Below are 22,738 nucleotides of genomic sequence, written 5' to 3'. Positions count from 1 at the left end.
TCTCTGGCAGTTGCTTTTCTGGCCCATTTTGTTTGTTGTTCTTAATTCCTTGCATATGGAGATATAAAAGAAACAAGCAGTGGCCACCCTTGGCACGGTCAAAGTGTAGCATATTGGCAATCTGTCCATCAGTCCTTTTGAGGCCAAGCGGTGACCACATTTGCCCGATTCTCATGCATGGATGGCATCAGGACCAGAGACCAGAACAGGGAGAGCCTGGGAGGTTCACACCCCATTCGACACACACCCCCCCCTCCCGTCAAATCTCAAGTATCCCATTACTAGACAAGAGTGGCAGATGGGGCCTCAGGAGGTGCAGAGGGAAGGGAACTAACCAGCTCCCTGTGTACTCTGTTTCAAGTCCTTGTCCAGGGCCCTTTACATGCATGGTGTCATTGGATGTTACCAAGGAGTTAGTTAGGGTTGTTACCTGCATCTAAGAGAAGAGAAAAACAAGGTTCAGAGAGGTTGATGACACTTACCAAGATGGTAAGTGGCAGAGCTAGGATCTGAGGCCTGTGTGGCTCCCGGGCTCACTGAGAGCAGGGATTTTTCTAACATCTAGAAGGAGGAGGAGGTGGGGTGCGCAGGGGTGGGGGGACAACAGCCGGAGGGGCAGCAAATGGGTCCTACCTGAAACTCGGTGATCACCAGGCCCTGCAAAGTCCAGGTTATACAGATGCCACCTGGCTTCTCTTCTGTTTTGAAAACAGAATTCTCTGGCTGTTGTACCAGGGTCATCCTGGTCCCACTCCACGGTGTGGAGTGGGTGAAGTACTCCCTAGACACTCCTTCCAGCAGTGTCCTTCCACGCCATCCTGGCTCCCGTGTCTGCACGTAGTGCCGTCATAGAGTGCCTTCCTCCTCCTTAGGTCGCCAGTTTACCGCACCTCCTCCTTGCCAACTTGTACCCCCTGGCGAGTGCACCCCTCCCGCATTTCTGGAGATTCCGGCGGCACCGGGTCACTGTGGGAGTCTCCGGCGTGTTAAGGGGCACTGCCGGCCACCAAGGTCCGGGCATCTTTGGGGCCATTTGCCAAGCCCCTTCCCTAGCGCTCCCGGCGCGGCGCCGCAGTGCCCCCTCCGCCACCAGGGGCCGCCCGGAAGCGGGGCTCCTCGAGCAAGGGGCGGGGAAAGGGGCGGGGCGCAGCGGTACCTGGGCCGCCGAGGAGCCGGGGGTGGGCTCTCCGGGGACAGCCGGCGGCCCCCCCAGATCCGCACCGCCAGCCGCCGGGAAGCTCGGGGCTCCGGGCGTAGAGGCTGCGCTGTCACATGGGCGGTGGCGACGGGGCCGCATTTAAGCGGCCGGGGGACGGCGCCCGCCTCCAGCGCGTCCTCGGGCTTGGCTCCCGCCGGGCGCCCCGCTCTCTGCCCGCGGGGGGCCCCGCGCCGCGCCGCACCGCGCCGCCCCCGCCGGGCCATGCGAGCGCGGGCCCCGCCGCGATGAGCTCGCACATCGCCAAAAGCGAGTCCAAGACGTCGCTGCTGAAGGCGGCGAGCGGGGGCAGCCGGGTTCCCCGCCACGGCCCTGCCCGGGAGCCAGGGCTGCCTGGCCGCCGGCTGCCCGGCACGGGCCCGGGCACGCCGCCGCCGTCCGGGGACCCCAGTTCGCGGAGGCCCCTGTGCCGGCCGGCACCGCGAGAGGAGGGCGCGCGGGAGAGCAGGCGCGGGCTCCCCCAGGCGCACTGCAGGCCCCGGGAGGCGCTGCCGGCCGCGGCGTCCCGACCTTCGCCGCCGTCGCCGCTGCCGCCGGCCCGCGGGCGGGATGGGGAGGAACGGGGGCTGTCCCCGGCGCTTGGCCTCCGGGGCTCGCTGCGAGCCCCGGGTCGCGGAGACTCCGCTCCAGCCGCCGCGTCCGAGGCAGACCCGTTCCTCCACCAGCTGCGCCCCATGCTCAGCTCCGCCTTCGGCCAGGTAAGGGCCGCGCCTCCCGCCCGCGCTCCCGGGAAAGGCGCTCGGGACCCTGGCACGGCTGCGCGCCCACAGCCCTCCTCCCGCTGCCCGCGGCCCCCGGTCACGCTCCCTGTAGTCGTTCCGCAGCCCTGCGCCCTGGCCGGCACTCCTCCTCCCCCGTGCCTGATTCAGCACCCTGTGCGCTGTCCACGCTCCCGGCCTCTTCTGGGCGAGGCACCAGCGTCTCGCCGCCCTCCACCCGTCAGAACAGGCCAGTCTTGGAAGGGAACGACCGCCGCAAACCGTCCGGAGACTTGCAGGGGTCAGCAGGAGCGCTCGGAGCAGGTGGCGCCAAATCCACTTATTTGGTCTCTTGTCAAGACTGCCAGTGAGCGACCCAAAGGAGCAAGGGGTTTGGAGTCTGGGGCATAAGAATGACTACCTCAGGGCACGCAGCCTTGCTTGGGGATGGGGGACACTAGTCATGGGCTGTGGTGGTCCCAGAGATCTGGGAAAAGTTAGGAGAGCTAGATGGAGACTCAAAAATATGAGAAATGAGAGACGTCTGGGTAGGCAAGGAAGGGCTACACAGAGCTGTGGCTCAAAGCAGTACTTCGGGGGTGTTTTAAGGAGGTTGTCACTCCCAGGATGTCACTAGGATGGCGGTTGGGCAGGTGTCAGGTCGCAGGACGTGGAATAATAACAGCCTCGCCTTAGTCGATATGCATTCTAGGGTCAGAAAAGTCATTAAGGGGTCACCAGTGGCTACTCTCTTTCCTCTAGGCCTTTCTCTCAAGGGTCCTGGAAAGCTGAGCTTCTGTCCTCTCATCCAGGTCTAATCCACTTTGGGGTGTGCTGCTGGGGAGGGAGGTTTGCAGAAAGGAACCTGTGAACTCCTGAGCAAAACCAGGGTTGCCTCTAGTTCTGAGCCCATAATTAATTCAGACTCATTGGCACAGCATTGAGGCCGTTCTGCGGCAGCCGAGGAGGGAGTAATGCAGAGATCTGATGGCAGAGTTTGCATGGTGTGTGGAGGAAGAGGGGACCCTGAGCATTTCTGTGCTAGGATGTAGTGTAGGGTAGCCGTTTGAGGCTCCTGGCTCGCCATGCAGGGTCAGGGTTCCAAGGAGGCCATGTGTGTTCTGCTTCAGATCTGCACATCCCTTTTCAAAATACTACTCCATGGTGGCAGAGGCCGGTTGAGGTCTGACATGAAGGAGCTGCACATGGATTTGGATTGCGTGGGGCTGCTGTGCGGTGTGACAGGGCAGTGGTGTGCGGCTTTGTTCCTGTGGGGAGCCCTCGTTAGTAGAGTTAGCTGGAAGCCGTTCTCCAGAGTAGAGATGTGGAGGTAGAGCTTTGGGCGTTAGCGCAGTGATGTGTCGTGCTGGAAGTTCACGGAGGTGGCTTATGTATGAGGTAGGAGGCATCAGGTATCTGGGCGGGGGTCTGTGGAGCGGGTCTGGGTTGTGGAATTGGTGACATCTGGTCAAACGTGTATCAGATATTTGGGGGCATCTACTTTGCCCAGGCATTTGCGGGACATGAGGGAGACACCAGTGAAAAAGACAGATGGGCTTCTGGCTATTGGGAGCTTATAGTCTAGCAGTTTGTGAGGGGGGAGTCACTCGCACAGAATCACTCACTTTCTGGTTATTCATTTTGTTGCTGACATGACTGCGTTCCTAGAGAAAGAGCTCTTCTTTTCCCAGTCTTAACAGAATTTGCCTGCCTGGGCTCTTTGTGAGCTCAGAGCATTTCAGCTACCTGGTTTTCTTCCTCCTTCTGCTTTCTTAGTCATTAATGAAGACTGTCCTCCAGTCCAGTGTTCTGAAATGTCACCAGGGTCACCTGAGTCAGGAAGAGCTGGAAGGTCCCATCAAATATTTACCACCTCCCTCTGGAAGCTCTGGTCTCTGGAGCTGCAGACTTTTTCTGTAAAGCTCAGCACGTTGGGTTTGGGCTTCCTGCTGACAGCTCTAAGGCATCTGGTTGAACAGCAATGACAACAGAACCGAGCCTGAGACTTTTGGGTCAAGTCTCTGGTCTCCTGAGACAGAGAGGAATTTGTCTTTCCTTCCCTCCTCTGCGCTGAGATTTCTGTTCTTAGAGACTGGGCCAGGACCAAGAGAAGGGACATGGGATCAGGAATACGGAAAACATCAGATAGAAATCTGTTTAAGGCAAAATGTAGTCCTGGAGAGGTCTATTTCTCATGTCTCCCAAGGTCTTTTTTTTTTTTTTTAAATCTTAAGTGAATTGCTTAACCTCATTAAGCTTCTGTTTCTTTATTTGCAAAATAGGGAAAATCATAGTACCTCACTGGGTTTTGGGGGGAATTAAATGGGAAATGGAGGTATATACAGATTTTGGCCAGTGCATGGTCCAGAGCAAGGGCTCCATCGATATTCGTTATTATTATTGTTGTTGTTGTCATCATTGTTATTGTTGATTAACTACCAAGTGCTGTCCAGGACCTCCTTCTTTCCATTTGTAATGTGGTCAGGGAGAGTTAGTACTCAAAGTGACACTGAAGGGACCAAGATAGACTCCCATATTAGGGGGAACAGGAATTAAGATCCTTTCAGTGACCTTCCAGAGCACCCTTACTGCCTGCAGGCAGATGGTGTGGTGTTGAGTTGAAGTCGTAACATGGTAGCTTGGGAGAAAGTAGAGTTGTAGGTTCCAATCCCAGTGCTGTCATTTCCCATTGCTGTGACCTTGGGCCTCTTCCCTCTCTCTCTCTTTGTGGTCTGGGTTTGTTCATCCAGAATTGAGATTGACAAAAACTACCTTGCAGAGCTATTGATGAGGGCCACACAAGATTAACTATGTCAAATGGTCTGGGTCCAGTAGGTTCTGGAAAAAAGGGCAGCCTTCATTCACACTATTAATAGAGTGACTGAATATGGACCTGTGTACGTTACTTTGAAAGCTGTCTCTGAGCCAGGCGAGAAAGGCCATTAAAGGAAGGAGCTGAATGACAAGGGACCTTCCCTAGTACCCTCTGCATGGCCAGCTAAGGACATGTCACCTAGCAGCCTAGAGCGATGTGGTATCAGACATTAACTCAGAATAAGCATGATTTGGGGCAACTCTTGGCGTTGGGACTTGTAAAACTATTTTAAGAGCAGTTTTTCTGCTCCTTACTCTAAACTAGAGAAGAAACAGCCCCTGTAGAAGAGGCATATGTGTATAAAACCCACATCTCTGTCCCATCCTTCACCTTTTTCTAGCTCTAGAGACATCTCTCCCAACTTGAATAGACTAGCCCAATTTCCAAGCTGCTTTGCACATAGCACGATCGCAGTATCTAATAGGTCAATGAATGACAAGTGTCTCTAACCTCTGGTCTGCAGAGGTGTATTAATTCCTACAGCTTAGATGAGGGAGAAAGACCATGGGTTTGGTCCTAATAGATTCTATCATACTAAGCCTTTGTTCCTAGGATGAGGGCTGTGTATATTATTCACTCTTTCCTTGCCAAGTCTCTCCCTACTTGGGTGAGAAGCACCTACTGCCTTTCCCCTGGGGCCTGGGGAAGGGGAAAGAGGTCAGCTTGGGGTTGATATCAATCTTGCAGAGTCCTCCAGGACAGCTGCGTTCGCCTCTGGCTGTGTGGGGGAAGCAAAAAGGGTGCTTGAGACCTCAGACGAGACCTCATTGAACAATTGCCCTAGTATCTTCTTAGCCACCCGTGAAGGTTGGCATTCTCACCTTCCACGTTAGAGATGAGGAGACAGTATTAAGAGGGGGGAAGTGGCTTGTCTAAAGGCCACACAGTAAGTAAATGACACGACTGTGATCTCTAAAGAACCAGTTGGGTGGGAAGTCACCTGAGAGTGTTTCCTATTTGTCAGAAGCATCCACAAAGCACCTCTCAGGTTACGACCCAGCTTTCCCTGAGTGTGTTCACCCTGGGCGTCATCTAAGTTTGAAGACTGGTGATAGAACTGATCAGGGCTGGAGGCCAGCCTCCCTCCTAATCGGGAATAATCAGCACCGGGTTTATCCTTCTCATCCCTCTGATCCTATTATTCCATTCCAGAACTTGAAGTGTAGGCTTCCGGAGGCCCAGGGGCTGCTGCCACATTGATGAGTGCCAGGAAGGTGGGGCTATGTGATGTGCTTTGCTCCTTAGAGAAGCCACTACCATTCAGCCCTTTTTAAAAATGCCTGCTAAAGGTCAAGCCACCTGTTTCTTCCAGATCGCAGTTATCCCTGTCACTCAGGACCACCTCGGCCTGACCTGCCCAGTTTAAGGGAAGCTCTGAGTTTGAACCCCTGAGTCCCTTGCTGCCTTCAGCCTCAAGCTGGGGTCAGCATCCTTCCCTGTAAAGAAGGGTGGGATTTATTCAAAGTGCATGACTTTTCCCTGGGGTTCTGTTTTTGCTGTTTCCTGTCTCCTGCTTCCAAGGACAGGCATATTCCAAGGTCGGCAAGCGGGTGCTGTGATCGGGGCTGGCCTGCAGGGGGCAGGAGTCACCAGGTCTGACGGAGTGGGTGTTCAGCTGAGTATGGAGAGGTGGGAGCAGCTGGCCCTGTAAGATCAATGCTGGGCGGAAAGGGGCACCTTCTAGGTGGCTGGCAGTGTGCCCAAGCCCTTTGTGTGTATTATCTCATTAACTCCTCAAAACATCCCTAGGAGGGAAAGGTTATTAATGTACCCATTTAATAAAGAAACTGAGGCACAGAAAGATTCACAAGTCCTCAAGGTCATAGAGCTTGCTAGACAACAGGGCAAGATTTGAACCCAGGTCTGTCTACCCCTGCATTGCAGGCTCTTAGCATCCATGTCTGTGGTCCTCAACACTGGCTGCAGATTAGAATAACCCAGAGCACTAACCACCACCCTTGTCCAGAGTTCACCTGCAGCTATTATATCAGAGTCACCTGCCCCTGGCACTGAGACTCTCTGCTTGACACTGTGCTGCTTTTACATATGTCTGCCCAGGTAGTTAATATGAATTGGGTTTGTATCTGGAACCTAACCTGACTTCCCTCTGGGGTCCCTGGTGAGTCCCAGCTTGTCAAGAGTCTGCAGATGGCTGGTTTCCTGGGCTTGACCTCCAAGTCTTTTCCGATCCCCTACAGACTAAGTCACATTCTTCTGTCTCACGTTCTTGGAGGTTTTGTGTTTCCTTCCGCCTTCATAGCATTTACCTGAAACGTGATTCAGTAAGTGCATTCATAACTCTTTAACAGCTCTTGCCTGCCTGCTGGAGTGTAAGCCCCCTGAAAGCCGGGGCCATGCCTATCTTGCTCCCCACAGCATTCCCAGAGCCAGGCACAGTGCCTGGCCCATATATAACTGGACAAACGATAGTTCTATTTTCCATTTTAAGAATTACTCATGAGTATTTATCGTGCGCCAGGTACATGCCCACATTTGCTTTATAAGCAAGATAAGGGGAAACCCCCTTTTCCAGGCAAGGAAACAGAAGCTCTGGAATGTGAGAAGTCTGAAGCTGGTGACAGAGCCAGGATTCAACCCCAGGCCTGCTGTCCCTTCTCACGCACCTGAGTCTAATGACTCTGACCCCCGGGTCCCGCAGAGAGTCTGGTTCATGCTCCCTTGTGGAGCAACACATCTTTGGAGAAGGCACTTATGTTAGCTGCTCACTCTTCAGTTTCAGCTCCCCAGTGTCTTTCCTGCCCTTTGGGCGTCAACACCCCCAGGCTCCTCCCTCTGTCCTCAGGGGCTGCCCCTCCTTCTCGCACCTCCTCTGGAGGTTTGGTCCAAACAAGGCTGCTGAGTAACTCCCCTGATGAAACCGTTCCATCGTCAGCAACAGCACAGACGTCAAGAGCTATCCAGGGACTTCCTCCCACGGCTCTCTGGGAGTGGGGAGCCTGTGGCACCTTCTGGGCAGCGCCCACCCACTCCCGTAATGGGGCTTTTGACCAGGCACTGAAGCTGGACAAAAAGTCCGTGGAAAAGCAGCCTCTCCGTAGTGAAAACACTTTCAGCGCTGCGTGCAGAGACTGTTTCATCAGGGGCAGGGAGAGTTTGGCTTCCCATGTCCTCTCTGGTGCCCCCTGCTGGGAGAAGCTGGCTGCCGGGAAACAGGGACACCTCTGCTCTTGGGTCATCTGGCTCTGGCTGTAGGTCTTGGGTGTGACACCTGAGGCTGAAGATGAGTTCTCATGAGACCTGGAACCAAGAGGGACGAAGAAGAGCCACTCACCTAAAAAGTTCCAGTCGTAGGACCTTGAAGACCACTTTGCAAAGGGCGGTCTCTCAGCTTTGCGGCCCAAGGAAGCCTTGAAAGATCCTCGCTCAGGATTAGGCAGAGGATTGTTTGAAGGTTGGCAGCCCTCTGTCACACCAGCACTACCTCCATCAGGCTCCCTCATCTCCATCTTTTGGTTTCTCTTGGGTTGGAGAGACCCCGAGTAGCAAAGGGAGCAGAAGGATCTGCTCGCCGCTGTTGGCTCAGCTTGTGCTTCTTCCAGCCCCGGAGCCTCATCCCATTTCAGTGATGAAGCAAGTGTGAAAAATGGAGCGTGATGGGGATGTCACAAGATCTTCCAGGCCCTCAACTGGAACTGCCTGCTCTCAATCCAGCTGCAATTGCCAGGGGGCAGTTAGGATGTCTGTTTGTCCCTGAGTGCTTGCTTATGCATGTTTGTGTGCAGATGTGTGTGTGTGTGTGTGTGTGTGTGTGTGTGTGTATGCACACACAAGGCTGGGAGCTGGAAGGCAACCTGGCTTTGGTGGCCCAAACTAGCCTGCTTCCCCTTCTGGGTCTGCTGGCCTCATTCCCAGCTGCAGCTGCCATTCTGGGCCCCCCTCCCTGAACCAATCTCTCTGCAGATTTGGCAGCAGGAGAGGAGGGGCTGAGGGAAGGGAAATGAACCGGAGAGAGGACTGAGCTCTAATCTGATGTAGATGATCCGGCAGCCTTCCCCAGCTTGCTGCCCTCTGCCATCAGCTCCCCAGGCGATTTTCTCTGTGCCCTGCACTCTTCCCCTCCTGCCTTCATCTCCTTAAGAAAGTGTCCAGAAAGTTAAACCCAGACACACAAACACACACACAATCCACAAAAAAAAAAAAAATCAGAGAGCAGGAGCAGGCAGACGAGTAAGAGAGCACGCGCGCAAGAGAGAGGGCTCAGAACGGGCCAGGAGGAAGAGCTGCGCAGGCAGAGAGAGGCTGGGGTTGGCCGTGACAGGGACTAAGGTCTCTTAGTCCCCAGGAGCCTCCTTCATGGACCGGGGGATCCTGAGAGGGGCTGCCTCAGCTTAGGATGGGCAACTGTGTCAAGTCTCCACTGAGAAATCTCTCAAGGAAGGTATGTCTCTGGAGTTCCCAAGACAGGGGCAGGGGAAGGGGGCATCTTGCCATCTGTCCCAGAGTTGGGGACGGAGGGGATGGGCATCTGAAGCTTGCTATCCTTTTTACGGGTTTTGTTGAGAGCTGTGTCCCTGTTCCCACCTCCAGATTCCCTCCAATCCCCCCGGTTTTCTGTGTCTCAGGCTCTGAGCTTAAGTTGGGACTTAAAGCTACATGGGGGGCTGTGTTTGGAAATTAGCACACGATTTAGGAAAGAAACCAGGTAGTTCCTGGGCCATAAGATGACAAGCACAGGTCCATAGAATGTGAGTGGGTGGACCCCCTCGGGGCTGCTGGAAAGGAAGACAGTTGATCTGGGCTTTTGACCCTGCCGCTCCTTCCCAACTGTAGGGTAGCAGCGGGCGGGGGCAGGGGCGGGTGTCATTCATCTCTTTGAAAGTCTCTGGTCTTCTCTGTGGTGGTCTCTAAGCCTTCTGATTTGTGGGTCTTGAAGTAGATCCCATTGCTACTGGGATATGTCCTGCTACCTTCAGTAATTCCTGAATCCGGTCAGAGAATCTCAACTAGGATCAGGCTGGTTCAGAACCCCGGATTGTTTTCACTGAGAAATCGGATGTTGAGCAAAGGTGTCTGTAAGTCGCTTTTTGATGTGGAATTATTGCTTATACACCAGGATAATATGCTTTTGCAAGAATTCCTCTTGGAAAGCAAATTACCACCTCAAAACATTTTTTATGCAAAGCTCGGCTTACATCTATCCGGTTTTGCTTCAAGTAGGCTCTGCCTGTGTTTCTAGCCCTCTGTAGTCAAGCTGGAGAAGAAACTCATGGATATTATTTAAAGGAAGAAGGAAAGATAGCAATGTTTTCCTCTAGTTCTGTTGTTTTCCAGTCAAGGAATTTGATTACCACTGGAGTAAAGTGACTTACCCAAGGTCTCAGGTTAACTAATGGCATCTCTGCCCCTAACCCTGTACCACCTCCTGAGTCGGTTCGATAGTCTTTTTAATTTAGGACATTCCGGGCTTTTCTGCTCATCGTCTTCCTCGTTTAGCTAAGCCGCTCACATCAAATTCTCTTTAATCTTCACGGGTCCCTTGGATCCTTCGGAGGGTTGACTGCTTCTTCTGTGCATACAACCCACATCATCTGTCATCTTAGGGGAGACTTTAGCACCACAGGTGGCCTCCATGCTGTTGCAGAGAAGCAGGAACTGACCTGAATTAGTCTAGAGGACCAGGGGGAAAGCGTTTCCCCTGGAGTTCTGTCCGGAGCTTAAAGAGGTGAACTTGAACAGGCAGCGTCCCTTTGCCCCACCCCGCCCATCTCTCCCGTACCCCACAGAGTGCTTAAGAACCGCACTTTTCAGATCCTTCCTTTCCAGCTGTGTGGCCTTGGGCAAGTTACTTGACCTCTCTGGGCCTCAGTTCCCCCAACCACCAGGTGGAAATACTATTATTTACCTCTTAGGGGGGGTGGAAGCAAATAAAACGCTGTGCACAGTGCCAGGAACAGAGTCCTCAGTAAATGGAGCTAGTGTTACCGACATCATGATCCTAATTTTTCCACTCTGGGTGTTCGGAGAAGGGGTGGAGGGAAAAAGGAAAATAGGAGAGGTTTTGTTTAAGTCGGTGGAATAAGGTAGAAGACAATAAAGCACATGGCACTCAATGTTGTGTTTGTTTGTGACAGTAATAATTGCTTTCTTCCGGGCTGCTCTAACACACCCAGCATCTCTGATCTCATTTGCTCTTTCCCACCAAGTAGTTCTCTTGGCTATTTCATACAGAAAGGAGCTTTCCTAAGGCCACACAGTCCAGTGGACGCGGAGTTGAGAGTTTTGAAATGCTAGTCCGTGTGAATCCATAGCTGGTATTTGATTTGTATTTTAACCTCCCTAAGGGGCTGTCTCTCTCTTTCCTGCTGTCAGAAGTGTTTTTCATAGATTCCTGCATCTGACCTTACAAGTCGTCTGGATTCCCACTCACCGCAGTGATTTCCTCTCCCACTTTGCCAAGCCCTTATTCATTTAACTCGTCCTTGAATACCTTTGGGGAGCGAGAGCTCTGACCTCCCTTCTCCTGGCCGGCTTGCATTGTTAGAAAGCTGTTGGGTCATGAGGCCAGCTGACCCCTCTTGTTGCCATGCTACACTCGGGAGATGTCCCCTCGGTGCCAGGAGACACTGTCAGCCTGTGGGCTGCTGCCCACTTGGCTTCTGAGTGTGGTAACCGGGGAGCCAGGAACGAGGAGAGGTGGCCTGCTGTGGGCTTTGTACAGTGCAGGACCAGGCTGTCGGGTGCCATCACTGGCCGGGGAAGAACAGCAGCCTCCCCGGGCAACTTGGTGCCAGGCAGTATTATGATCAAGAGACGCAGTGGAAATTCCCCAGCCACCACTGGTGCCTCCTTTGTGGGAACACGTTCTTCTCCATCCCTTTTCAGTTCTTCTCTGATTGGCAAATATTCTCCCACTTCCTCTGGAGCCAGCAGTAAATGCCTTCTGGCTCCCAGCATCTTTCATGTTGCATCTCCACCATCGTCATCACCGTCATTGTCATTCCCATGGCAACTCCATGTGTTCAGCTCTAACCAGGCTCCAGGCACTATGCAGTAGCTCACTTATTTCTCACAAGAATCCCGCAAGTGGCCACATTGTTCCCCGCTGGGCAGAGAAGGAAACTAGAACACAGAGAGGTGAAGTTACCTGTCCAAGGTCACATAGCAAGGAAGCGGCAGAGCCAGAATTTGTCCCCAAGACTGTTGGAGACCAAACCAGTGTACTAAGTGGCCTTTCAGAGTTCTTTGCTGCCTGCTGCCTCCTCCCTCCTGCCTTGTGTTCGCTCTGAGCCAAGTGTGCGAGACTCAGCCAAAAGCAAAAAGGCTGATTCTCTACACACATCTTGGGAGATTGCCTCTTGGGGTCCAGCCGCTCTCTACTCCCGGGCTTCCTCCTAGCCAGCCTCCCAGGTGGGAAAGTCTCTCTGGTTCTGCCCTCACTCTAGCAGCCTGGGTCCTGGAAGCCTGTGCGAGTGTCAGCGAGGCTCTGAACTCTTTTAGACGTCAAACCAGAATGGCCCTTGGTCTCTCTGACCTCTCTAAGGTTCTGAGACCACTGAAGACCCACCCTTATTGCATTCATCGAACTCGGGCTTTGCACTGAGGACCTTCGCCTAGGGTCTGAACCAGGATACTACTCCTCCCTCTCTAGGCCTAAAAGAGGCTTGGGAAACTGGAAGGGAGTCTAGTCTGAAGCCCCAGAGTGTGGGTCTTTGAGGAGGAGAGGGATGAGAGGAGGGGGAGGACGAGATAAGCTGGCAGGGAGCTGGTTCTTCTTCTCAGCCTTGGAGGACAGGGTACCCCCTCGGTCACAGGATCTTCTCCTGGGCATGACCTTCTGTGAGCTGGAGGATCCTGCAGCAGGATGGAAGGGTAGGGTCTGCAGCCCTGGGGTTCAAGGACAAAGACAGCCCTCCAAGATTTAGCTGCTCTGTTTCTTCTTGGGAAGTTTTGCCTCCAAGTCTTCACACTGAAGGGAGGTATCCGAGCTCAGGACTGAAGGCAAAGTGCCCTGTCCTAGATGCTGGGGGGCCTTGGGCATCCTAGGGAGGCCAGCGTGGAATAGAATGTTGTGTCTGGTTGCTGCAGTTGTCCTAAGGGGACGGTCTGTGGGCAGTGCTGACTTTTTATAGCTGCATGGGAACCATCACAGAGGAGGAGGGGAGGACCAGGGCCTGGGAGCACAGCTATATTCGGTAAGCAGAGAGGGCCCCTGCCTCAGCCTCTAGAGGTCGGGCAAGCTGGGCGGAGAGCCAGAGACAGATGGGAGGGGGAAGAAGGAGAGCTGCTGGGGGCAGACAGTGTCTAGTCTTGAGGCTGCAAACTGGGAAGAATGTGACCCACAGATGGGCTTTGCCTGGCCCAGCCAGTGCTTTAAATCAGAAGGAAACACTGGACTGAGTTAAATAGCGCTGCCCCTTCAGAGGGGACTGACAGCCTCCATTTTGCCCCAGGCTTCCCTCTTCCCCTGCCTGCTTGGTTCCATCAGCGAGGCCCCTGTGTTGGCGCCTTTCGTCCAGCAGCCTGCGTGAGTCTGCTCTGCGTGGTCCCAGCTCGGACTGTCCTCACTGTCTTCCAGTAGGGTCCAGCGGGGGCAGGGCAGCAAATCTGTTTAAGAGCATCTTGGCCAAGGCGGGTACTCCTTAGTCTCTGAGTGAGCACTTCCCATTGGCTGGAGCAGAAGCCCCCCTGCACCTCCTTCTCTCTGTAAGCTTCCACGTGCATGTGAGTGTGTGATCCTGTGCGTGTGTGTGTCCTGAGCATGTGTGTGCCCATGTGCCACACAGCGGGTGTTCCCCCCCCACCCAGCTCTCCCCAGAGCGTCTGTGGCAGTCAAGGATGAGACTCCATCTGTTGAACCGATTTGACTCCTGCCGTGTATCCTGAGAGCTCTCTGAACCCCACTGTTTGACTCTCAAGGGTCTCTTCCTGAGGAGAGCACCTTCTAGGACCCAGAGCCAGGCTGAGGCCAGGAGGGCCAGTGGGAGAGGGTGATGACCCCTGCCTCTCTTTTGTATTCGCTGGGTGCTGGCTGAAGATGCGCCAGGAGGAGAAGAGCAGCTACGAGGTGGTGCAGACCAGTGAGGAGGGGCTTGCAGCCAGCAGTGAGCTCCCGGGACCACTCCTGATGCTGGCCCAGAACTGCGCCGTTATGCACAACCTGCTGGGCCCTGCCTGCATTTTCCTGCGCAAGGGCTTCGCTGAGAACAGACAGCCTGTACGTAAGTTGGCCCCCATGGAGCCGAAGCGAGCTTGGCTTCAGAGGGCATGAGGAGGTGCTGGGAAGAAGAGGGGCTCTGTCCGCAACAAAGCGTGTGCCCTCATGGATAGTTCCTAAGCCCTCAACTTGCGAACCTGACCCCCCCGCCCAAAATCTCCCACCCATGGTTGCAAAGCAGTGGTGAGTCCACGTCCACTGGCAAGAAGTAATGAACAGGTGACATTCTGTTTTCTTGCTTGCTTGTTTTTTTGAGCACATACACTGTGCGAGGCTCTGTGCTAAGAGCTTTGCGTCGCCTCTTGTAAGATTCAGAGCAACTCCGAGAGGTAAGTCCTATTATCATCCCCATTTTACAGATGAGGAAAATGAGTTGGAGAGGCAAACATGCTCAAGATAACAATTAGTGGGTGGTCTGACTCTGGGGAGTCTGACTCCAAGGCTTCCTGTTCTCTTAACAGCAGTACTGAGTACACAGGCCTGCCCATCCTACAGTGGGGGAAACAGTCTATGATCTGTGTTGCCCAATACAGTAGCCACCAGGTACACATGGCTATTGAGCACTTGAAATGTGGCTATTGCAATTTGAGTGAATTGTTCATTTCATTGCTTTCTGGTTCTAATCTCAATAGCCACACGTGGCTACTATGTCCGTGCAGCCTCTTCTAGATGTCTGAACAGTCACAGGGAGGAGGGTAATAATGATGTTGTTACAGACACAAATATTTGCAGGTTCTACTTACTGAATGCCACATGTGAAACGCTTTACATATCTTGTCTCAGGGGATGAGATGCTCTCAAAGGCCCTGTGACATGGGTACTGGCATTAACCTATTTTACAGATGAGGAGACTGTGGCTCACAGAGGTCAAGTGACTTGCTCAAGGCCCCACAGCTAGGAAGTATCAGATCTGGACTTTGAGCTTGTGTTTGACTCCAGAGGTCAACCTCTTCTCCCAGACCACAGATGTTGGGGAGAAAGAAGTGTGCGTGTGCTCTCTTCCCATCTGACCCCTGGGAATGGTGCTCATGGTTTCCCTGTCACACTGATGGGCATCCCCAGCTCTACTGCACATACCCCCACTGCTCCACGAGGGGAGTGGGCGATCCAAGGGCCAGCCACCTGGGCTCCACCAGAGCAGCTCTGCCAGAGGCACATGGAGCAATGCTTTCCTGCTCCCTGGCTCCGGCTCTGCAAGAAGGGGAGGGGGCTGCAGTGGGGGTCAGCAGCACCTGTTCTTCTCCAGTCCTGCAGAGCCAGGTCTTAGAGAAGTGGGAGGTGGCTTGAGGCTTGAAGGGTGGGAAAGGACTCAGGTCTGATGACTTGTCCTAGGGTGTATGCACACATACACTGGTCTACTTGCTCACTTCCCTTGCTGGGAGTATGGGGCATTGCAAAAACCATCCTTTCTGGCCACCCAAGATGTTGCTCATCAGCACCCCCTGCCTTTAAAAAATTTTTTATTTACTTGTCAGAGAGGGAGAGAACAAGCAGGGGGAGCAGCTGGCAGAGGGAGAAGCAGGCTCCCTACTGAGCAAGGAGCCTCATGCAGGACTTGATCCCAGGACCCTGGGATCATGACCCGAGCCAAAGGCAGACGCTTAACTGACCTAGCCACCCAGGCGTCCCTCAGTGGCCCCTTTCTAGAAGATCTGAGAGTTTCTGGAGCTGGCATCTCTTGCTCTGGGGCCAGTTTACAATGGGTGGGCAGAAGTTGTCTCTTGCCTGCCTTGACCCTGTTGGGTCAGGGTCTGCCTGTGTGCACAGCTGAGATGCCTCAGGCACAGCTGAGATGCTGGGGCCCGCCTGCGTGTCTGTGTTCACGATAGGTGTGCCCCCAGCTGGCAGGTGCTTCCTCAGCCGGGCACACCCTGCCCCACGTTCCTCCCACCCAAAGTCATAGAGCTGTGACGCATGGGACGGATGAGCACTGGGCACCAGTTTTGGAGCCTATAGAACAGGTCCTGCTGGTAGGCATGCAGTTCGTGCTAGTCTGCCTGCCTCCTGGGAAGGCCTGGGGTAGCTGGCACCTCACCAGCCAGAGCCTACCCCGGGGCATCCTCCGGGCTGCTCTTTGGAGACTTTTCTGCCATCTGTTCGGATGCCTAGACCCAGGGCTTCCTGGAGTCCCCAAGGAGACCTAGGCACGGCTCAAAGCTGGAGATGTGTGCTTTGGACCCCGGCGGCAGCCACCAGCCCTGGCAGCCCCCAGGGTCCTATGCTGTGTCCCAGTACGGGGCAAGGTATAGGATGGGGGTCAGGTTGGAGAAGGTGGGCCATGCCCAAGAAGCAGGGCACAGCCCTAATTCTGCCTCCACACCCATGGCTCCTCCTCCTCTTCTTCCCTCTTGGGCATCCTGTCTGGTCCCAGCTTTCTGTCCCTCCAGCCCTTCTCCCGTTATCTTGCAGACTTTTTCTCTTTTGTGACCACAACAACCCGCCCACCCTGCTTTATTTACAGGTTTTTGCCTCCAGACCAACTCTGTTCCCTGACAACATTCTTGTGTCTGGAATGGGGACACAGATGGGGCTCTGGGGTCCCTGGTTATCTCCTGTGTCTGTGGGAGATGTGGGGCTGTACCTTTCTCCCTCAAAGACATGGTCCAGGCACTCTCCCCACCCGGTGGTTGGTGTCGCTTGGATGGTCCCCAGGTTGGGCATTTTGTGATGTCCAGGCACCTCACAGCTGCTAACAGAACATGTTCTTTTGTTTCAGGACAGATCACTGCGGCCAGAGGAGATCGAAGGTAAGACCCAGCCCCTAAGGCGAAAGTGTTGCTCAGCAGTCCAGAAAGGTGAGGGAAGGGAGATTGCTGGGAAGAGAGGCAGAGACATCTTGGCCTCCTGGGGACATGGCCTGATCCAGGACTGGGCATTCTCTATGGGGCCAGGGGTCAGAGCAAGGCAGTCCCAGCGGCTCCAGGGTCTGGCTGTCTTGGCCGGTGGGCACTCAGGCCACCTCTGCCCGTAGGCTCTGTGGGATCCCACCTTTCTTCTTTCATTCAACCATGCCCATTTTTATTCTTTTCCTCAGAGCTCCGAGAGGCCTTCCGAGAATTTGACAAGGACAAGGACGGCTACATCAACTGTCGGGACCTGGGCAACTGCATGCGGACCATGGGCTACATGCCCACCGAGATGGAGCTCATCGAGCTGTCCCAGCAGATCAACATGAACCGTGAGTCCTTCCCCGGTGCACCTCCTTCCCTTCCCGTCCCCGCCACCCCCATCCTCTGCAGTCACACGGCCCCATGGCTCGGTTCTGGGCCCATCTCTTCTGGGCTCTGTGAGCTGGGGCAAACCACTTAGCCTCTCTGAGCCTCTTTTCTCTGGTGTAAACTGTAAAATGAGAGGAGCACAGGAAGTCTGTGAGGGAATATCTGCCAAACAGTCCCACACGTGGGCGGCACATGGGGATTGTTAAGCAGAAGGCATATTATTCCTCTATTATTCTCCTATATTGCTCTCTGTCTCAGTGTGGGTTCTCCCAGAAGCAAGGGTTTGAGTGTGAGCAGTTTATGTGAAGGTGAAGGGAAGCGTCAGGAGGGAGCAGGGAGGTGAGACCATGAAGAGATGGAGGCCACAGGGAGTGGTCTTTCAAGCCAGCTAGCACGGAGAGTGCCGAGTCTCATTTACTAGGCAGCTCCCGGAGTCCGTGCAGCGTGTGCGCCCTGAACTTAGGGCCCTCACCTCCCCAGCCAGGTATTAAGTCATTAGCTGAAAGATGTTTTGGGTGGGGGGGGGAGGGGAGTCAGTTCTCTAGCACTCCTACCTGCTGGGGGGTCTTGGAGTTGACTTTCCATTGGCACAACAAGAGTAAAGCTTGGGACAAGTGAGCCAGGTGCTCCTAACTTCTTTCTCTGCCTTTCTGTTTGTGTGTCTTTGGCTCTCTGTCTCTGAAATTCTTTGCCCATCTCTCTACCCCAAACAAACAAAAGTGTTTGTTTCTTTCATCTGTATCTACTTCTGTCCACCTCCTGGCTGGTTTCCTTGGCCTAACCCTGGCCACTCCCCTGAGCCATTCTTTGACAGACCACCTGTCCATCGTCACCTCTCTGTCCTCATCTGGCCTTTGGTTGTACCCTGGACTTGGCACTAGATAGGTCAAGGAGGGGTTCACAGTGCCTTCCATTGCCTAGACATGGTGAGTGGTTGGATGGATAACCTAGCCCTTTCCTCTGTCTCTAGTGGGTGGCCATGTGGATTTTGATGACTTCGTAGAATTAATGGGACCTAAACTCCTGGCAGAAACAGCAGATATGATTGGAGTGAAGGAACTGCGAGATGCTTTCCGAGAGGTGAGTAATGGACACTGGACAGGCAGGGGTGCAGGGGTTGTTAGAATTCCGACCCCAGCATGGTTACTTCAAGGGAAATCCAAGCCCTGGATCGCATTCTAGGGGAAGGAGCTTGGACAGAGAAGGGTCTTTGGGGGAAAGGGGGACAACGAGGCTGGAAAAGGAGCCCAACATTGGGATCCGATGCTACATTCCCCACGTTGTAGCTCTTCCTCTCTCCTCTCTGCCCTCTCTAGTTTGATACCAATGGTGATGGAGAGATAAGCACCAGTGAGTTGCGAGAGGCCATGAGGAAACTCCTGGGTCATCAGGTGGGACACCGAGACATAGAGGAAATCATCCGAGACGTGGACCTCAATGGGGATGGACGAGTAGACTTTGAAGGTAGGTGGGGCTTGAATGTGGAAGAGAAGCCAAAGCAGTAGTGATGATCCATGGAGACTCCCAGCTGTGTATCCATCATGATTCCAACTGTCCATGCTCCTACCCTTCCATTCTCTTACTCCTCCATCCACGAATCCCTGTAATCCACCTTCCCATTCATTCCTACCCCCATCCATTTGTCCATCTTGCCAAATCTCTCTCTCCATATGTTCATTCATCCATCTCTTTGTGTGTCTAGGTGTCTATCCACTCATCTGTCTCTAAACAGTTATCCATACTACTGTTTATTCATGCATTTATAGATCTATCTATGCATCTGTTCATTCTTCTGCACATTGTTCCGGGTATCCAGTCACCCATGTACTGTCTGTCCATACATCTATACTTCTGCGTCTCTGTTCATACGTTCGTGTATCTCCATCCATCTATGCCTCTACCCACACTTCTGTTGATTTGTCTGTAGTCATTTCCCCATCTACATCCATCTTCTCATCGATCAAGCAATCGATCGATCGATCCATCCATCCATCCTGTGTCTACTGACCCCATCCATCTCTACGCATTATCTGTCCACTCCTCCCTCCATCCACGCTACTTTCGGAACACCCCTTTCCTTAGTCTGACACTCAGGCCCCCTGAGATTGGCCACAGCTCACCTCCCCAGTCGCAGATCCTGCTGTTTCTTCACTCACTCTCTACCTTAAAGCCAAACCCCAGTACTTGTGGTCCATGATCCTGCCAAGCTCTCGTTTGGATGCTCTGTCCTTTTGGTCAGGATGTTTTTATTCTGTTCTTCGCCTGGACTAAATTCTCTTAACCCCTCAAGACTCAGCAGTGGGTCTTCCTCTGGAACTTCATCACTGGTTCTAGGCTGAATTCCTCTTTCCTGGGCTTTTATAACACCTTAGGCTCTCTCTCGTTCTTCACACTGTCCCTCAAGTGCTAGCTGTATCTCCTCTTGACAGAACTTCTGGAGAAGAACATTTTATCTCTGATCTCTGTATTTCCTCATAATTCAGTACCTGGCCGTAGTTAATGCTCAGTAAAAGTGTTTTTTTTTTTTTTAAATAAATCAGTAATAACCCCAATAGCTATCATTTATTGTATACATGTTATGTACCAGTCACTGTACTAAGTACACTTCCAGTTGTTTTATTCTCACAACAACTCTCTGGATTGCACTCTTATTGCCTCATGATGCAGAGGAGGACTCTAAGGCTCAGAGAAGTCATACGATTTGCTTGAGATTGCCTCACTATTAAGACGCAGAGCTGGATCTTATGCCAGGCCTGGAATCTCAACCACCACCTATGTCACACTGCGTGACACCATTCAGGACAACTATGGGATGCAGGGCAAAAATATGGTAAAACATTGACTCTCTACTCCAGGAACTGGCATTCTGAGCAGAAAGTCAAGATAAGCATGCACTGGAGTGTGAGTATATCCAGAACACAAAAGTTGGGCTGTCTTTCTTGAGGAGCAGGTAGATTCCAAGTTTGAAGACAGTGTGGCTACATGGAAAGGAGGCTTTGCTGCCACCAGATCTGAAAATTCCAGGTCACCCTGTGTCATGGTAGTGCCCCCCCCACAGACAATGGCCCTTCCGTACAAGCCCAGCATCCCCCGTTTATTCTTCTAGCTTGTATCGTACACCTACCATATGCCGAGATCCGCCTTGAGGAGCCCAAGACCAGCAAGGAAAACAGAAGCCAACAGTATAGTGCATGCTGTTTTGGGGGAAATACAGCAAGCTGTGGGGCACAGAGGCGGCATCTGTGCCAAACTGGTGGGGGAATTAAGGAAGGCTTCCTGGAGGGGGCTATAAATCAGTAGAACCCTAAGGGATGAGTAGGACCAACCAGGTGAAAAAGAAGGAAGGGATATTCACCCAAATGAACTGAAACTTACGTCCACACGGAAACCTGCACATGGATGTTTATAGCAGCTTTATTTACAGTTGCCAAAACCTGGAAGTAACCAAGGTGTCCTTCAGCTGGTGAGTGGATAATAAACTGTGACAATGGAGTATTATCCACACTAAAAAGAAATGAGCTATCAAACCACGAAAAGACACAGAGAAATCTTAAGTGCATATCACTAAGTGAAAGAAGCCAATCTGAAAGGGCTACATCGTGCGTGATTCCAACTGTATGACATTCTCGAAAAGACAAAACTATAGACGATGAAAAGATCAGTGGTTGCCAGGGGTTTAGGGGGAGGGAGGGCTGAGCTGGTGGAGCACAGAGGAGTTTTAGGGCTGTGAGGCCGTTCTGTAGGACCCTGTAGTGGTGGATACGCATCCTTAGGCATTTGCCCCAGCCCACAGAATGGACAGCATTGAGGGGGAAGCTGAGTGTTACTGTGGCCTCTGGGTAATGACACATCCGTGTCAGTTCATTGATTGTAACACATGTCCCTCTCTGGTGCGGGGTGGTGATGGTAGGGGAGGCTGTGCATGGGTGGGGCATGCCCCCTGTGAATGGGAACTCTGTACTTTCTGCATCATTTTGCCGGGAACCTAAAACTGTTCCAAATAATCAAGTCTAGTTAAAAGGAAAAGGAGAGAGAAGAGACAGGTTGTAGGCAAGCTGAGAGGCAGAGGGAGAGTGAGTGTGCCAGCTGCCCTGACAGGGAGATCAGCGTGGTTGGAGCGCGGGGCAGGGGTGGGGGGTTGGGGGGGAGAATGAACTGTGAGAGAGAGACATCAGCTGGGGCCACAGCATGGAGGGCCTTGAGGCCAGCAACAGGATATTGGACATTTTCCCACGGGGAGCCCTGAGAGGTTTCAGAGGGGCCAGGTAGATAAGACAGGCCCCCGCCAGCTGCTGTGCACAAGATGGATTGGAAGAAGCCGAATGGCTGGAGGGGCCCAGCGGGGCAGTGGTGATGGTTGGGGGGCTCAGATCCCGAGAAGACTTGGAAGGGGCAGCCTGAGCTGGGCCTGACTCTGCTATTTTCTCCCCACCTGGTCCTGTGCCTTCGCAGAGTTTGTCCGGATGATGTCCCGCTGAGGCCGCAGGGGCCCCTCCAGGACTGCCAAGCTCCCCGGTGGGAGAAGAGGAGCCGGAGCGCGCCTCACTCCGCCGCAGCCGCCGAGAGCCCAGGATGGACTGGCGGACGGGGCCTGCCTGCACCCCGGGGAGGTGCCCACCCCGGACCCCCACCCCTCCGCACTGTGAAAGACTCACAATTCCTGCAACTGGAAACGGGGGGCGCCCGCCGCCGAGGAGGCCACTGTGCCAAGCCAGCAGAGGTGACGCCGGGTGCCAAGTGCCATGGACCCAGCCGCTGCTGGCGGGGCGGGCCAGGGAGCCCGCCAGCAGCCCCCACACAGCATGTCCGCCCCGGGGCAAAGCCTTTCGCCGCCCTCCTTCGCTCTGTGCCCGTCCCAGCTCGCCACAGCCCTGTTCTCTCAGAACCAATAAAAGTATTTCCAAGGCAAGGGCAGCTGTGGGGGTCTTTTGCTTTTTGGGTCTGGTCAGACGATGCGTATTTCCTGAGTGCCAACTCTGAGCCCAGAGCCGGCCTGTAGTCCTGCATTCAACGTGCATTTACTAAGCACTGTTAGGGACCCACTGTCATCTCCGAAGCCAGAGTCTCCGTACCTCTCTAACTGGAGGGGAGCCTGGGTACCCAGCTGCCCCAAGCAAAGTCAGGCTCTCTAAGAAAAGGAGAATAGATCCCGGGTGAGCATCCAGCAGGGTCTGCCCACTTCCTGTCTTCCTGGCGGGAAGACAGACACGAAGTACTTCAATACGTGGGTCAAATTGTGATGCTTTTCTGAGGGAAAAATGCAGGGACCTGTGGTTGGCTCTAAAAAGGAGGCCTGGCGTCCTCTGGGGAGGTCAGCAGAGGAAGCCATGACGCCATGACAAGGTGTTTGCCACGGAGGAAATCCCAGGGTGTGTGTGAAACAGATGTCCTAACAGCTCCCCCTGCTTGGCAGAGTGGGGCGCAGGAGAGCAGAGTGGTTAGGCCCTGGGTTTATTTGCTGTGTAACTTTGGGCCAGTCATGTCCCCTCTCTGAGCCCACGTGTAGTAGGGGAATAATAAAGGCTAATAAAATCCCCGGGAAGGACATCGCATTGC

The 22,738-nt window shown here is 53.6% G+C and overlaps 1 protein-coding gene across 3 annotated transcripts; it reads left to right on the top strand.

Moving 5' to 3' along the window:
- The first annotated feature begins 1,124 nt into the window (after positions 1-1,124).
- Positions 1,125-21,830, top strand: CABP1 (calcium binding protein 1). 3 transcript variants are annotated; one of them, XM_082699062.1, is made up of 7 exons: positions 1,125-1,914; positions 13,785-13,964; positions 16,681-16,711; positions 16,999-17,142; positions 18,153-18,262; positions 18,499-18,646; positions 21,635-21,830. In XM_082699062.1, the coding sequence occupies exons 1-7, from the start codon at positions 1,273-1,275 to the stop codon at positions 21,658-21,660; spliced, it is 1,281 nt and encodes a 426-aa protein (XP_082555188.1). In that variant the 5' UTR covers positions 1,125-1,272; the 3' UTR covers positions 21,661-21,830. The 3 variants fall into 3 exon arrangements, with proteins under 3 accessions (XP_082555188.1, XP_082555186.1, XP_082555187.1); XM_082699061.1 differs by lacking the exon at positions 1,125-1,914 and adding an exon at positions 7,448-9,188; XM_082699060.1 differs by lacking the exon at positions 13,785-13,964 and having other exon boundaries at positions 1,127-1,914.
- The last annotated feature ends 908 nt before the right edge of the window (positions 21,831-22,738 follow it).

Source organism: Mustela nivalis, assembly GCF_964662115.1.
Source record: "Mustela nivalis genome assembly, chromosome: 14".
NCBI lineage: Eukaryota > Metazoa > Chordata > Mammalia > Carnivora > Mustelidae > Mustela > Mustela nivalis.
Note: the sequence above shows the minus strand (reverse complement) of the source record. Positions and strands in the feature narration are given on the sequence as shown.